At 47.4% G+C, this 17,583-nt stretch overlaps 1 protein-coding gene across 2 annotated transcripts in view; it reads left to right on the top strand.

Moving 5' to 3' along the window:
• Positions 1–17,583, top strand: part of SOBP (sine oculis binding protein homolog) — a 379,042-nt gene that overhangs the window by 111,513 nt on the left and 249,946 nt on the right. For both annotated transcript variants that reach the window (XM_029595316.1, XM_029595317.1), the window contains one exon: positions 10,537–10,688. In XM_029595316.1, the coding sequence (XP_029451176.1) occupies positions 10,537–10,688 (152 nt within the window). The remainder of the gene's footprint in view (positions 1–10,536; positions 10,689–17,583) is intronic.

The raw sequence follows: 17,583 nt of genomic DNA, 5'->3' as shown, positions 1-17,583 counted from the left end.
AGATGGGCCTGAAGTTTGTAGGATCAGATTTGTCAAGATGGGTTTTTTTAAGAATTGGCTTGATGACTGCACATTTGAGTTTGTCTGGGAAGATACCATGTTCAAGTGAAAAGTTGATTATGTCAGCAATGAGTCTGACAATGATGTTGGGGCCTAGCTTGAGGAATTTGATTGGGATGGGGTCGAGGGGATGAGTGGCAGGATTTATTTTTTGAATGATGGTTTCAACCTCAGTCAATGCAACCGATTCAAAATGAGCCCATGTGGCATTAGGTATGATTGGTGATTTTGGGGTTGTTGGGGTTTGTTGACGAGAGTGATGTTTGCAATTAATTTAGATATTTTGGCATTGAAAAATTGTGCTAATTCTTCGCAGGTATTGGTTGGATTGTCATTTGAAGGTGAGTTAGGTCTGTGACATAGGCAAATAGGGTTCTGGGATTAAATTGAAAGTCGTGAATCTTCTTTGCATAGAACTCATGCTTGGCTTTGTCAATGTCTGTTTTGTGTATGTACAGTAATGTTCTGTATTTGTCTTTTAGGTCAGGTGTTTGCTTTCTTCTCCATTTTTTCTTAGCTTGTCTTAGTAAGCGTTTTATGTACCAAGGGGAGTACCAAGGGGCTTTGTATTTGGTGGATGTTTTAATTTCTTTTCTTATGGTTGGGTATTTGACTTTAGATACTTCCGAGTTGATGGTGATCCATGAGGTTATTGCGGAGTTTGCGTCGTTGTTGTTTAGGGATTTTAATGTGTCTGGTAGTATTTCAGTAAGGTCCTCGCTGGTGCATGGTTTGATTAATCCAATGTATTTGTTGGGGGTGTTTGTCTCCTTGCGAGGATTTTTCAGATGAAGTTTGGTTTGTATAAGTTTGTGATCAGACTAGGGGATGGAGGTTGCTGTGGGTGGGTTGATGTTTGAAATTTTTTTGTTGATAAATATTAGGTCTAGGGTGTGACCAGACTTCTGGGTAGGGGTGTTGATTATTTGCTTAAAGCCGATAGCTGTCATGGTGTCTATGATGAGTTCACAGGTGGGAGAGGGTGGTATTTTGTTGATGTGAAGGTTGAAATCGCCAAATATGATTGTGGGGATGTCCATGTTAATGCTGGTAGAGATGGCTTCAATTAGTGGAGATAGGTTGCGTTCGAGTAATCCTGGTGGGGCGTAGAGCAAGAGAATTTGAAGGTTTTTGGATTTAAATAAGTTAATTTTGAGGGGGGGGGGGTGGCAGGTCGAGCAGGTGGATTGTGAATTTGAATTTTTTTAGTGCCAGGAATAGCAGACCGCCTCCTTTTCTTTTCGGTCTGGGTATGGAATAGATGTTGTAAATTGATTTGGGTAGTTGTTTAAGGAGGACTGTGTCTGAGCTTTTGAGCCAAGATTCAGTGACACAAAAAACATCTGGATGGTTGTCTAATAAAAGGTCGTGTAAAATAGGTATTTTTGTTTGTTACGGACTGGGCGTTGATTAAGAACAGGGTTAAGACAGTGAGATCAGTCAGGTGAGCTTTGGGGTTGATGGGGATAGCAGTGAGAGTTCACAGGTATATTGTGTGCTTTGTGTTGTTTCTTTTGGGATTCTTGTTGTGGTTTAGGGATTGCATGTGTCCAATCCATGTTAAGATTTGTTTGTTAGCAAGGGGGTTGTAGCAGGTAAAAGGTACTCACAGCTGGTGATGAGACTGAGGTTCTGAAGTGTTATGGGCGAAGAGGTGGTGATATTGTAGGTGGATGGTTTTGTGCTGGTTTCCTGGGAGGGTCGGATGGTTGATATTGGTAGGAGGGGCACACAGGTGTAGCACAAAGGGGCGCACTAAGGGGCAGGCCCCTTTGTTGCACACCTTTGGCGCGCGACGCCTGCATCCTGCATCTGCCCTTAAGGGCTCTAGACGCGTTGATGACGTGTTTGGAGGGCGGGCCTTACCGCCGGGAGGAATAGGATTGCTGAGAGCCAATCAGAGGTCTGCCGGGGGCCCGGCGAACGGTGCAGCAATGCCAGGCAAGTTAAATGTAAAACAGTAGTTAAATAGGTCAAGGGAAACTTTGAGCAAAGCTTGCCAATGAGGCAAAATTTAATAAAACCCTTTTCAAGTACATTTGAAGCAAAAAGTCTGTGAGGGAGTCAGTTGGGTCGCTAGATGACTGAGAGACCAAAGGGGAGTACTCAGGAAGGACATGGAAATAGAAAAACTGAATGAATTTTCTGCCTCAGTGTTTATGGAGGAGGATGTTGGGAACAAACCCACACCTGAAACATTCTTTAAAGGTGGAGACTCTGAGTAACTAAAACGAATATCTGGCACCTTTTAAGTTCTTATGTTATGTTCTTATTCTTTTATTTATATTGAAGAACTTGTCTAAGATCTCTGTCTTTTGCTGATCTTCCCCCCCCCCCCCTTCCCCCAGCTAAACCCTGTTCCTATTATTTTTTCTGTCAGTCGTTTCTGTAGCATTGAATTTCCTTTTTTTTTTTTTTTTTGTGGTTTGGCAGCGGTTCCCTCCTGCTCCTTTATACTTCAAGCTCAGTCAGAACCAGGCCTGAGATCCATTTTATCTTCAGTTGCAACTACCAGGGGATATTTTCCCCTACTTCATATTCCCACCCAATTTACATTTAGTCAGGTCATTGTGGTAACGGTCCTGGGCTGGGGACCACATGCTAGGATTCCTTCTAGAACCCTGCAGTCTGGGGCCTTGGATGAGGCCACTAGGTGTCACCCTTAAGCAGTGCCCTTGATTTCCTTATCCTCTCCCCCATTCCCTCAGGAGCTGTTAACGCTGCCTCAACAGTACATCTAGCCCCGCCCCCCCCCCTTGCAGTGCCATCTTTGGTTCATTCTTAGGTTGACTCAATGAATGATATTATGGTCCGCCAAGAATCCACTCCACTCCAGGATGGGTTGGGCAATGAGATCGCCATTCTCCCCTGAGTTTTTGCAGTCAGGAGGCTGGTGCTTGAACAGTGGAAGATCGGGTATGCTGCATATCCATCACATCCTGAGAAAATAAATGCTGAGTACTGTGTTTTAACGATTAGCTAACCTAATCTAGTCATGTGGCAGTGCAGAAAATTAAGTGAATTCCTGATGGAGTCAAATATTAAGCTCTAAGAAGTTCCTGATATCTTTCTTCTCCCTGGGAAGAGACTTGTGATTCCCTGCCTTCTATTGAGAATCATCCCTCTAAACCTCCCCCCCCCGCCCCCACTGGTGGCACTTAGAGGTAAAATCCTCCTCAGATGGTGCTGGGACAGCATTTGCCGCTAATGCCTTCACTGGAGACATGGTCCATTGGCTAGAGCACAGTTTCCCAAACGTTTAGCTAATGTGACTCCATTTAAGCACTTGAAAATTCATTGGACCCCAGAGGATGACCAAAACCAAATTAGCAGGTAATGTGGTCCCGCTCCAACAATCACTTCTCATGATCTTCCCCCACACTCCAGGTGATCCCCTCTCAAACTCCACCCCCTCCAGAGTCTCTGAATCTCTCTCCCTCCAATGGACAACTCTTTCAATCTCTTCTGTTCACCTCTCCAACCCAGCTCCTCTGTCATGCTCTGCAGCCCTTTTTATATCCCCCAGCTGATCCTCTTTCACCCCAAACCCTTCTTGTAACCCCAAATGATCCTCTATCATCCCCTTCTTCCTAAGTCCCAGTCTTACCACCTCCCCTCTTTCTCATATTCCCCCCTCAGCTGATCCCTTCTAACCCTCCACTTCCTCTTAACATCCCACAGTAGATTTTTTCATTCCCCCCCCACCCCTCACCCTCCATGGCCAGTCTCTTTCTCCACCTTATCCAACCCTCAAACCCTTCCTGCATTTCATCCATCCCTTCAAACATCTCTCTGGTTAGGTTCAACATTTTCCTTTGGGCCCTGGGCCAAGGATGGATGACAACTGGTGGGATGAGAGGGCAGGCTGATGACAAGGACAACATTTTTCTTTTGGGTAGGATGGGTGGTGGGTGAAAAGAGAGGAGCAGTGGCAGTCTCCACCAACCCATGCACTCTGCCTTCTTCTCCCTTCCTCTTAACACAGGGTCTATAGAATCATTCAAGCGTACGGGCCCTTCCTCATGTAAGACTTCCTGTTACCACAGAAGCTCCTGCAAAGGCACTGCCACTGCAGGACCTGTGAGCGTGTGCTGGCTTACAGGCTCCATGCTGACTTCCACTGCTGCTGCTAACACCTGAAAAGTGCTGCCATGTGAGGCACTAGTCGCCCTAGCCAAAGCTTTTGTGACCCCATTTGGGGTCCCGAGCCTCAGTTTGGGAAGCCCTGGGCTAGAGCATTAGGCTGAGAACCAGGGAAACCAGGGTTCAAATGCTGCTTCTCCCATGCATGCTGCTTGTGATCTCAGGCAAATAATTTCATCCTCTATTGCTTTAGGTACACTTAAATTGTTAAGCCTTCTTGGGCAAGGAAATACCTTACTGTACCAGAGAATTTGAAAGTCAACTTGAGTTCAAATTTGGAAAGGTAATTAAATGTAAAATCTAAATCTTTCACTGTGATGCTAATCTGCATGCTCAGGTTATTGGCAGGAAGATGCCCTTACTTGGCCAATGTGCAGCATGTGTGGAGGACCTGATCCAGGAACGAAGCTGGAGTTTGTGGTTTCAAGGTCAACTTAAAATGTTTTCAGTTGCAGTTCTAGTCTTTGAAGCAAACTGCAACCTTTATAGAATAGAAACTCTAAAACCTCGCCTTTGTGTATGTTGTCCATCATTCCTCGCCAGTCCAAGGAGCTCCGTGGCCCCTGATTATATCAGGTGTCCCCACTAGCTGCAGACCAGCAATTCCAATACAACCCCAAACTCCCACCAGAATCCATCCACCCCTTTATCCCCTCCCCTGTCTCCCCGAGAGATATCAAATTACCTACATAATCCATCCACCCCTCTACCCCTTTTCCATCCCTCAATAGAAACATAGAAACATGATAGCAGAAAAAGAGCATATGGCCCATCCAGTGTGTTCATCTGTCCAATTAATTTAGGATTATAATTCCTATCATTTCCATAGAGATCCCCTGTATTTATCCCATGCTTTCTTGAATTCAGATACTGTTTTGTCTCCACCACCTCCACTGGGAGTTTGTTCCACACATTCACCACCCTCTCTGTAAAGAAATATTTCCTACGATTACTCCTGAGTCTATCCCCTTTCAACCTCATCTAATGACCCCTCATTCTAAAGCCTCCTTTCCATTGTAAAAGGCTCACCTCTTGTGCATGGAAACCTTTGAGATATTTGCATGCCTCTCTCATATCTCCCCTATCTTGCCTTTCCTCTAGGGTACACATGTTTAGATCTTTAAGTCCCCATATGCTTTAGAAGGAAGACCTCTGACCATTTTAGTAGCCTCCCTCTGGACTGACTCCATCCTGTTTATATCCTTTTGAAGGTGCGGTCTCCAGAATTGTACACAGTGTTCTAAATGAGGTCTCACCAGGGATCTACATAGGGGCAATGTCGACTCCCTTTTTCTGCTGACCTTTCCTCTCTCTATGTAGCCAAGCATCTTTCTGGCTTTTACTGTTGCTTTATCCACCTGTTTGACCACCTTAAGATCATCAGATACAATCATCCCCAGATCCCGCTCTTCCTTTGTGCTTAGAAGAATTTCACCTCTAATACTGTACCTTTCCCTTGGGTTTTTGCATCCTAAATGCATTGCTCTGCATTTTTTAGCATTGAATCTTAATTACCAGACCTTAGATCATTTCTTGAGCTTTCTTAGATCCCTCCTCATGTTTTCCAGTCCTTCCTAGCTGTCCACCCTGTTACAGATTTTGGGATCATCGACAAAAAGACAAATCTTTCCTGACAACCTGTTATGAACCCTCCTGTAGCGGTGCTACAGGAGGCTCCTTACCTCTTCCTGGAGGCCGCTCCAAAGCCAGGGCCTTGCCTGCGAACTGTCCAGGATTTGCTCCAGGGCCTGGGAGGCCTCGATGTCCTTGGGGCCTGCCTGAGGCTGCTTGTGTTTGCATGGACTTCCTGGTGTGAGCCACGCCCTTCCCCTAGGGGCTGGCCCGCAGCACTTCTCCGTAGTTATAGGGCCAGCTAGGTGTGGGCCTGCCAAATTCCTCCCAGGGAGTCGCCGGTCTGCAGCCCTATAAAAGGACTTCAACTTCAGTCAGTCTTTGCCTTGCATCGTCGTGACTTCCCTCTGGAGGCTCCTGCCTGCCAGAGCTTTGTAAGGTCTTCCGTTCTTCGTGGAGCTCCTTGTCTCGTCTGCTTTTATACCACGTCTTCGTGTCTTGATGTCTTGCCTGAGGTCCCTGACCATGTCCTGATGTTCCGCCATGATCTTCCTCGTCCTGATGTGTCTGCCCGCCATGATGTTCTTCCCTGCGTCTTCATCTGGTGCTCCTGAGCCTTTTGTTCCTGTAAGCCGGTGCTCTCGGATGGTGTATGCCCAAGAATGAGGTGGCTTGCAGGTGGGAAGTGTCCCTGCGCTCTGGAGCCTCCGTTCCCACCAGCCTGAGGGGGAGCTTCGGGTGACACCGGCTTCGTCATTGGAGTCCCTCTTTGCCTGGACCTTCCCTGCGCTGTCCCATTCTCCTCGTGGTCCGTGACCAGTCTGCAAGGGCTGTGTAGGGCGCGCAGTGGGACAGGGTGGTCTGCGACTCAGTCCCGCGGGTGGCCTGAGTAGGGCGCCCTGAGAGACAGTGCCAATGTCCATGCCTTGTGTTTTGCCTGTTTGGATGTCAAGTTCCTCGTCATGCCCGTGATGCCGATGCATCAACCCAGCTGTTGTCAAGTGTCTTCGTCAGGATGTCGTTGCATCAACCAAGTGTCTTGTCTGCGATGCCGCCACATCGACCATAGTCCTGTCTACGTGTCAAGGCCTCCGTCTGCCCTCAACCTCAGGCCAGGCCTGCTGCTCCATGCTGTTCGCAGCAGGTCCGAAAGGGCTCGGAATGGTCAGAGGACCATTCAACTTCCAACATCCTTGGATGTTGGCCTTGGGAGCTTGCAGGCCTGGCAGAGGGTCAGCCCGTCTGCCATGCAGAGCCACCATCAACCCTTGGCTCGGCCCTGAAGGTCTGGGCCCGGGCTGAGGCCCAAGGGCACACTAAACCGCCCCTTATGTAACAGAACCCTTCCATTATGTTGCTCACAAAAATGTTGAAAAGAACCGGTCCAAGGACCAATCCCTGAGGCACACTGCTAGTTACAACCCCCTCCTCAGAGAAAACCACTACCCTTTGGCACCTCCCATTCAGCAGTTTCTAACGTAGTAGGTCACTCTAGGATCCATAGCAAGGGCGCACAATTTTTTCATAAGTCTTCTGTGCAGAATTGTGTCAAAGGCTTTGCTAAAAAAGAAACTGATCAGTTTGTCTAACAAGATTTACCTCTGGTAAAACCGTGCCGCCTTGGATCTTGGATTCCAAAATCAGCGCTCTCCTCTGTTTTAGCAGCGATTCCATTAGTTTGCTCACCACAGAGGTCAGACTAACTGGTCTGTAGTTCCCAGCCTCTTCCTTACTTCCACGTTTATGAATAGGAACCACATCCACCCTTTTCCAGTCCTCCGGAACCAGTCCAGACTCTAAGGTAACAATGAAAAGGTCAGCCAACAGAGCTGTCAGGACATCTCTTAGTATCCTCGGATGTATCCCATCCAGCACCATTGCCTTATCTACTTTGTTTAATTAGCTCCTCACGAACATAATGTTCTGAAAATTGATTTAAGTTTGCCTCACTTCCAATATTATTTGTGTTTTATGTGGTCCTGCTCCAGGCCTTTCCACCGAACATAAATATTTGTTAAGCAATTTTGCTTTTTGCTCATTAGCCTCTGCATGTTCCTCCCCTTCAGCTTTAAGTTTCACAATCCCACTTTTGGACTTCCTTCTATCACTAGTGTATCTAAAAGAAAGTTTTGTCCCCCAGGTTTACTGTATTTGCTATTTTTCTTCTATTTGAATTTTCACAATCCTGACTACTCCCAGCTTCTCTTAGCTTTTCCAGATATTGTCGCCTGTCTTCCTCTTTGTGCGCTCTTGTAGTTTGTGAATGCTAACCTTTTTCTCCCTCACCTTTTCAGTTTTTACTTGAGAAAACCATAACAGTCTCTTTTTCCACTTCCCTTTATTTACTTTCCTAAAAAAAGATTTGCCCTTATGATATCTCTTTTTAGTTTTCCCCACTGCCCTTCTCATCCCCTAGATTTTCCCATCCAGCTAATGACTCCTTGTGGCACTCCCCTATTGTGAGAGAGTTAGTTTTCCTGAAGTCTAGGACTTTCACCTCAGAATGAACCTTTACCTCTTGTGTCCTAATACTGAACCACACCATCCGGTGGTCACTGGTTTCCACATGATCATCCACTATTTATTTTAGTTTATTTAGCATCTCTTATAATCTGCAGCTTTATACAATAGTCACTGCTGATAACAAAAAACATTCACAATCTTCAGCAATAAATTAAGAAAAATAATAAATGTAAACTTGTGTTATTATTTTGTGTTCTTAAAAAGAAAAGCCTTTAATTGTTTTCTAAAAAACTTCACATCAGAAGTGCTATGTAATTTGCAAGTATTTGGGCACCTGATGCAATGCTCTAGAACTTGTCCTTACCAGTGTTCAGGACTGGACAGATGGTACCCTCAACAAATTTGCATCTTGAGAACGAAGTATGCTTGCTGGCACATATCTTTGAATGGTATTGGCCAAAGAACATGGGTTTCAGTATGCCACAGTTTAAAGATAATGACTACCAGTTTAAACTGTGCTCTAACCTCAGTTGGTAACCAATGCAACTCATAGTGTTGGGGATATATGATCTCTAATTAAACTCCTGGTTAATGCTACAACATCAGAAATACTGTCCTCGTTGGTAAGCACCAGGTCCAGTATTGCTCCCTCCCGGGTGGGTTCCGTTACCCGTTGACAGAACAGTTCTCATGGCAGAGAATCCAGGATCTCCCTGCATCTAGGAGATACTGCAGTTGGGATGTTCCAATCAACATCTGGCAGATTGAAATCCCCTAGCAGCAGCACCTCCCCTTTTTTAGCAATCCTGTGACTATCCTCCATTAAATCTCTATCTCCTCTGGCTGTGATGGAGGTCTGAATATTACACCAATATCAATAGATGTTCCATTCCCTTTTTTCAGATTAACCCACAGTGCCTCCTCCTTACCTCGTAAGCCCAGCAATTCTGTTGCTTTAATACTATTCTGTATATGTAATGCCCTGCCTCCTCCTTTCTTTCCTACCGGGTCCTTCCTGAATAGATTGTAGCCCAGTATAACTATGTCCCAGTCATGGTTTTCCATGTAACAGGTCTCCGTGACAGCCACTACATCTAAATGAGCTTCTTCCATGACATTCTCTAGATCTGGGACATTATTCCCCATACTACTCTCCGAGTAGCCTGTTCCTATGTACTTCCTATTCTGCGTTCTATAGTTCCTATTTCTCCCTCCCCACCACCTTGTTTTATGTAATTTCCAACCTTTTTGTTTTTGATGTAAACCGATATGATGTCCCCACTAATATCGGTATAGAAATTTAAATAAATAAATACTATGAGTATTAGAGTACACGGCTTTCCAAATATTGCCCTTTTTTTCCCATTTCTATATGGTATTTAATGTTTTGCTTACCTTAGGGTTTTGTTTACTCATCCCCAATAATTGTAGTTTCCCATTCTGTGTTGAAAGATGCCGAACCCTTTCTTCGATAAGTGGATCCTATCTCTGCTCCGCAGTCCTTGAAATATCATCCCATGATTCAGGAAGCCAAAATGCTTTCATCGACACCATCTGCGCAGCCATTCATTTATCTCCAGAATGCAAGCTTTCCTGCCTGGGCCTTTATCCTTAACTGAGAGGACTGAGGAGAATCCCACCTGCGCAACTCTCTTCCATATCCTTGAAGTCACTTTTGATACGTTCTGTGTGGTACCTCGCAATATCATTTCCGCCAACCTGGATGAGTAGCATAGGCTTGAGGATTCTTGGCAATATCTCCGTAATGTCTTGGATTTTGGAACCCAGCCAAAGATTAAAAACTCCCTACATAATCCATCCATGCCTCTATCCCTGCTCCTTCCTCCCCAGAGATGACAGGCTCCCTACAGAATCTATCCACACCCTCAAGCCCCAACACCCTCTAAAGATGAAAATACAGAATCCATCTAAACCCTCTACTCTGTCCCTCCCCCAGAGATGACAAACTCCCTACAGAATCCATCTTCTTCCCCACCCCTACTCCTCCAGAGATAGCAAACTCCCTACAGAATCCATCCCCCCCCCCCTCTTTCCCTCCCCTGCCCCCAGAGATAAACTCCGTACAGAATCCATCCCTCCTCCCCCCCCAACAGATGGGAACACTCCCTACAGACTCTCCCATCCCAGAGATGACAGGAGGGATACAGGTTTTGTGCCTCTCTTTTCACACTGGTGCTGCACCATTCAGGGGGCTGGGAAGAGGGGTGGGTGGGGAGGGGGGGCCAGATCAGGGCTTCTGATGCAAACAGTCCTTATTCTTTTCTGCTTCACTCATAGAGGATGATGTGTCAAATGTGCAAATAATGTGCGCCTGGTGCCAGAAGCTGGGGATCAAGCGCTATTCCCTGAGCATGGGCAGCGAGGTGAAGAGCTTCTGCAGTGAGAAGTGCTTTGCGGCCTGCCGAAGGGCTTACTTCAAGAGAAACAAGGTAAGTGGAAAGGTTCCCCCCTCCAGATCTGTCTGCCAGCCAGAGTTAACGTAGCACCTACTGCAGCAGGAAATGCAATACACTTTTTTTTGTTGTTTTTTTTTTTAATTCTTACTAGTTTCTGCTTTGTTTTTGTCTTTCTGCCCTCTCTCTCCTCACTCTGTTTCAGTCAACTTTTTCGGACTAGTATCTCTTGTTAATGTCTTAACCAGTACAATAACATCCCCCTCCCCTCTGTCTTAGTCCTGTGAGGGTGGATGACTTACATTATTGTATATGAGGTGTGTGCTATCACCTAAGTCCCCGAAATAATACTTTTTGTGTGTAGAAAGACATCATTGGCTTGGGCCAGGAAAAAAAAAAAAAAAAAAAATATATATATATATATATAAAAAACATGAGAGAGGAAGATGCAACATAGCATTCAATCACGAGTGACATACAGAACAGAGCTAGATAAAACAAGGCACGATGGGGTCCATAGGTTTGTGTCGCTGGAGCTCCTTCCAAACCTGCTGCTTTTCCAGAAGGTGGACCCAGTAGCCTGTGATGTACAGGTCGCGTGTTTCTAGGTAGCGACTCTGAAAACCTACCTTGAAAGGGAAGCCTGCTTCCTAAAAGTCCTGAATTTGTTTTCACACTCTGTGATGGCGCTGTCACATCCGTCTGCTTTCGGGCTCTAATGAAAGTGGAATGACATCTCTGTTTGATGTGAGAGGCGGCACACCAGTCTTCCAGCTCCACCTGGTAAAGGCAGGGCTTGCTTCTCTGGGTCTTGCGCCTAAGTCTTATCACATGCCCCTTTCCCTGGTGGGAAGACGATCAATAGCCCACGCGGGGTCTGGAGCGAGTGGCATCATCGTTCTGCTCTCCTCGTAGCCTTTTCCTTCATCTCTTCCACGGGTCCTCCTCTACCCCCTCGCTGAGATTAGAAATGTGTTCCAAACATGGGGCAGGAAGGATGCTAGACAGCCCATAAATCATGAAAGTTTTTGGGAAGGTGTTTGAGCTATTTCAGAAATTCCAGACACAGTTAAGTACTCTGTGTTAAGTAACCCAATCACCAGGGTGGCGCTGGGATTTTGTCTTCTGACTTGTATCAGTGTTCACTACAGTATGTAGAAGCATTTACCCAGATAGGCCGACAAATGCAACAAATGTGCACTTCAAGAACACTCCCAATTGCGTTCTCTTTGCTGTAATTGTGACCGGCCTTCTACCCAGGCCCTCCTCTGGCTCCTCTCCTTTACCCAAACTCTCCTTGCTCTGGAGTCTCCTCAGCTTTAATCCTGGAAACAAAATGTCCACAGATCGTTTCTGGTTTGCGGAGGCCAGACCCTGAGGCAACTCCCTGGAACCTTCTCTAGAGACTATCGCCCTGGGCAGAGCCTCCGAGGCTGATGGACTGAAGTGCGAACTGATTTCACAAAAGGGGGTGTCGCATGAAAAGCAAGTACAAAACGCCCTGAAATGCACAAAAACTCTTGGTATTTTGGATGAAGCCCCCTTTTTTTTGCTAAATCACTTGGCACTTTTCCTCCTTCGCAAATAGAAAACTTTCAAGCGTAGTCTGCTAGGTGCAGAAGTTTACTTCAGTTCCGAGTTAATGAGCCGCTGCAATGCACTGTCATGCTAAGTGGCTCATTAACTCAGAATCCAGTGAAAAGCCAGCGTGCAAAGCCATGTGTTTGCCAGGAAGATAACTCCACCTTACTTTGGCCGTCTCGGGAGCGCAAGTTCGGCCGTCTCGGGAGCACAAGTTCCCATGCATGTTTTCTACCCATCTCATTTGCCTGGGTAGATCTCTTGTGCATGAAGGAGGCAGTTAACCCACAGGTTAGTACACCGCCCTCTTAGAGGTAAATTTTAAAAGCAGCGCGCGTGCACCCATAAAACACAAGCAGAGATATGCTTAATTTTATATCGGGGGGAGGGGAAGAGAGAGAGAGAGACACACACACATAATATGACACTATATATCTCCCACTGTAAGAGAGGCACTTTCAACATGGTGGGTTTTTTTGTTTTTTTTTTGGGGGGGGAGGAGTGGTGTTACAAGGGTCTTCAGATCCTTGTGCCCTAGACAGACCAATGTAACACTGCCCTCCCCTCAAACCCACCCTGAGTTGAAAGTGCCCCTCCTACAATGGGAGATATATACATAGAGTGTCATACTCTCTCTCTTTTTCCCCCTCTCCTGGTGTTTAGAACTCCTCTGGTTCCTCATCCTGTAAGCCCCACACTTGAGTCCAAATTTGCTCCTCATCAGGACTAGCAGTAAAGTTACACAGGTAACATGCCAATGCGTGCCATGATAAGCCTTTGCAAAATTCAGGGTTACGCACGTAAGTCTTGATCCTGCCCCTTTTCCGCCTCCTTCCTGTTAGGGAGTTAAGCTTTACCTACCTAACTAACTATTAGCTGTAAAATCACTGTGTGGAAACCTCTTTCCACCACCTCCAAAAACTTTTCATTTGAAAGCAATGAATGCTTTTAAACCCTTTAAATACTTTACATTAAAGATTGAAATATTTCTTCTTGTTTATTCACTTGCATGAGTACTTCTGAGCCGAACGCTGTAAATAATGATTTAGTAGTACGAACAATATAGCAGAATTCAACCAGATGACTAGAGGGGGCATTGTGTAGAGGGAAGCATGGTCCCCACAGTATGTGCTGAGAGTGGGGCTGGAACCTGGGGCTCCATGTTTCACAGCTCCATACTCCATTCATTAGGCCCCCAGCAGCAGTCTGTTGCTTATATTAAAAGAAAGCTGTAGCCGCTATGTGCTACTCACTGTTGCAAAAATTTGCATGCAGCACGTGGTAACGTCCATGTGCTAGCCCTACCAGATCACTATTGGTGAAGTATTTTAAGCTGTGCTCCCCTGCAATTCCTTCTGAAGCTTTTGTTCAGAACAGCATTACAAACTCTCCCCAAAATAAAATCACCTCCCATGGAATGGGAGCCAGTCGGCTCACGCAGTTTGAGATGTCCCTCATGACATGGCAGCCAGTGCTGACCAATTGGATCCAGCATGCCCAACATAATGCATGACTTTCTCGCTTACACGGCTGCACCCTTCCTCCCCAACCCTGGAGCTTCAAGGTAGTTTGCAGAGAAGCATCATGAAGGATACTCGGTGCTGAGGACTGCATGGTAGATTTGTGAAATGATACAGGGTGAACTTTTCCACTTGCCATGTGCCATTTTGGGAAGCTGTACAGCAGACCTAGGCCATGGCTTTCTTTTGGAATTAGAAAGCAGTTTGAAAAAAACAAGAAGAGAGCAAGAGAGCACATGAAGCATCTACCAGCGCTTAAATCTGAGCTGGTACAGAAGATGCTGCCCTGTCTGACGTCTTAGTAACATTATTTTAAACTGGCCGGGTGTACGTGGGAGGCCATGGAATGCAATTTGAATGGTCCAGAGGGAGCCACAGCTCCCAAGAAAGTGCGTGAACGTCAGGGCCCTTGGATTCCTCGGGTGGATGGACAGCTGTTATGATAACATGTGTTTTGTGGATCCTTGGGTGCTGTGGAGATGACCACGCCCACGGGGAGGAGCCCCGTGAAGAGCCACAGCACTGGGCTAGACTCGTACACACAAAACACAGGAAGGTTCTTTATTATACAGCTTGAAGATCTCCACCAGAGGAGGCAGTAGTGAGGCAGTCTGTGATTGTAGTCTCAGGGACCTCGGCAGAGGGAGCCCTTCTCTCCTTTGATGACATCAGGAGGTTCCGCAGCAGGTCTCCCAGCGAGGAGATACTGTGGATGAGATAGACTGAGAGTTAGAGTACTCACTAGGTGTTACCTGGTGGAATCGCATACCAACAGCTATGTTGTAGAAGGTACAGGCACCGAGGCAGGGAGAGCAAGCCCTCGAGGAGCGAGTACCTGTTCCCTGTAAGGCACCTGAAATAAAGCAGAGGACCCTGAGGAGCGGTTACCCAGATTAGCATATACCCCGAAGGGCAGAGAGAGAGAGCTTCCTGCGGCAGCACGGAAGCGGCAGAGTAGCGTAGACAGGAATGGATTCGAGTCCTTGCTAACTCGGGGAGCTAACAAATGAGTGAAGGTAATATACCCGGATGGAGTGACGTCAGCATGAGAGAACGCCCTCGAGGTTTGCGTCAAGGGTGGTACAAAGACGTGGGTTGCGCGCGCACCCTAGAAGGTACCTGGAAGGAGCAATGGCGGGAGGCTGCACCATAGCCTTTCTGGGGACGCCAGAGAGGTCAGCTTGACGATGCTGCGGTAGCCATCTTTCCCAAGTAAGCGGGAGGAGCCGTGAATAAGGTGAGGCAAATTGGGCAAAGCCATCGAGGACCGACGGACGCAACAACAGCATTCCCATTTTTTAGATTTCAGGTTTGAGTACTGTGCTCCTCAGCTTGTCTCTGGGAATTAACTGGAGGAAACTGTTGTCCCAGCTTTATTCCCACCCAATTGCATAAGAAGAACCAAGAGCTGGGATTGGTCATGAGCATTCATCGACATACATGTTGCGCCAGAGGTGGACCCTTGGGCCGAAGTGGGGTTGACGCTACCCGTAGGAGGGATCCTATGGGTCCCAACCGTCGGCAGGTGGAGTGGGCTGAAGGACGGAGGCTGGCTGGCGCTTCACCAATACCAGCCCTCATTCCCCGCGGGTTGAGCCTTTGGGTACCTGGGCCAGCTGCACTTAGGTGGGCCTCTGTATGTCGACGTTGATGGAAGGATCGAGAGGTCAGCCCAGAGGCAGCAACAGTGGAGAAGAGGAGTCTGTACTGGACGAGGTGGAGTCCTGGAGACCCGGGCACCAATAGAACCAAAGTCAGACAGGAGGCACCAGAGTAAGAACAGGCCGAAGCCCGAATAGGCCAAGTCCAGGACGTAGACTGAAGAGGCATCGTAGGGCAAGCTGGAGTCAGGGCCGGCGGCAATCTGGAAGCAGTGGCAAGCAAGGCTGAGGTCTGGACGGGGAGAGAGTCAAGAGCGTAGTCAGACAATGCAGAGGTCCGGGCTTGGAGAGAGGCAATGGAGTAGTCAGGCAATGCAGAGGTCCGGGCTTGGAGAGAGTCAACAGCGCGGTCAGGCAAAGCAGAGGTCCGGGCTTGGAGAGAGTCAACAGTATAGTCAGGCAAAGCGGAGGTCCAGGCTTGGAGAGAGTCAACGATGTAGTCGGGCAAAGCAGAAGTCGTAATCCGAGAAGGCTGTCTGAGAGCAGGTTAGGAATCAGGAACACAGGAATGAGGAAACCAGGAACAGGAGTCAGCGAGGATCAGGAACCAGGAACGAAGGAGAATCACCAGGAGGCAACGAGTACACGACCAGCTTGGAGACCTGTTGCAAAGGCAATCCTTGAAAGCGGAGCACGGGCTTAAGTACCGGAGCTCCGCTGATGTCATCATCCGGGGCCGTGGCTAGGTTCCTGCCGCAGGCCCTACTTTGAGACACAGTGATACGCACGCACGTGCCTAGGGAGGGGCGCGGCGCTGAGTAGCGGCATCTCTTCGCGGAGCACCAGGATCTGTAGCTGAGCCGGAGGCACTTAGATCTGTAGCTGAGCCGGAGGCACCAGGGGGCGTCCCGAGGATGGAGCCGGTGGCCCACCGCCGCCAGGGACGAGGAACCAAGCGCTGGATTCGTCTGAGAGAAGTGAGGAGGCCGGGCTGCGGGTCTGCCACGGCCGGCACGCGTAATACAACACATCCCGAGACACTGACCAACGGTAGGACAGCTTTAAAAATGCCCAATGACATCACAGTGACATTTCATCTGAAACAGTGAAGTGGGCAGCATGAAAGCACTGAACGTGAACAACTGCTTATTTTTAAAAGAAAGCGTGTAGCTTTATTGCTCCCAGGGTGGCCAAGTGCTCAAGGTATTTGGCGCCCTTCCTGATGGATTCAACCTTTGCCATGGAGTTGCAAGGATAAGATTATACTACTGTAGCCTGTGTGATACTGCCTGCTTCCCTTTCCCCTCTCTTGTAGGGACTGGTAGTGCTACCGACATTTATTTCATCTTTCTGTACAATCTGATCAGCCCAGGATTTCACACCCGTTTATCTCAGGAGAGGGAGCTTTTTATTGTAAGGCAAAGGTTCCCAAAGTAAAACAACATAGCACTTAGACACTTATAATAAATCTTTAGCATAGAATACACTTCTGGTAATTAGCTTTGCAGATATGAATAAATAAGAAGAAACATAACACATCACCTTGGCTGCTAACTTGTTAGCCCAGAGATGATAAGCCAGGAATTAACCTCCTCGCCGCTTTGAAGATGCCTGGTATCTGAGCTGTGAGAGAAGCTGACAGTACTGAACGCGGCCTCTGTCTCTGAAGCAGCTACCCTGAAGGAGGGCAGAGGACTTGCCTAGCTCCTTGGGAAGACCCCGGCAAGTGTGACTCTGGATACAGTAGCGGGGCTGGATAACTCTTCCATACAGTATTTCAGGACACTGGATCTAGTCAGTCAGTGTAGTTGCAGGGCGGGGCAGGGAACAATGTCTCAGACATCTTCTTGCTGAGCCGTCCCAATGGATCTTAAAAGCCAGTGTATGCATATTCAGAGTCCAGTTCTGATTGGGTCCTTCTTCACATAGACTTCTTGACCCCCCCCCCCTCCAGCTTGACCATCAGGCAGGTGCATGACAGAGAGCTGACCAGGCCTTGTGACAGGACTGACTTGTCGGGTAAGGCCCCTTCTTTTGATTGGCGGGTCCCGTCTCCTGGCAGAACTGAGCCCTGCTGGCAGATTGGATCTGTTCTTATACATACACACTTGGCCTGTTTTGTCTCTCTCAGCCCCTTTTTGAAGGACTCTGTTTGTAAGCACAGGCTTACTTGTGCTCTCTGCTCTGTTTGCTAAGACAAGACACCTATTGTTATCAGTGGCCCATATA

Source organism: Rhinatrema bivittatum, chromosome 3 (genome assembly GCF_901001135.1).
Source record: "Rhinatrema bivittatum chromosome 3, aRhiBiv1.1, whole genome shotgun sequence".
In the NCBI taxonomy this organism is placed as follows: domain Eukaryota; kingdom Metazoa; phylum Chordata; class Amphibia; order Gymnophiona; family Rhinatrematidae; genus Rhinatrema; species Rhinatrema bivittatum.
The sequence above is the reverse complement of the archived record's forward strand: the minus strand, read 5'-3'. Positions and strand labels throughout refer to the sequence as shown.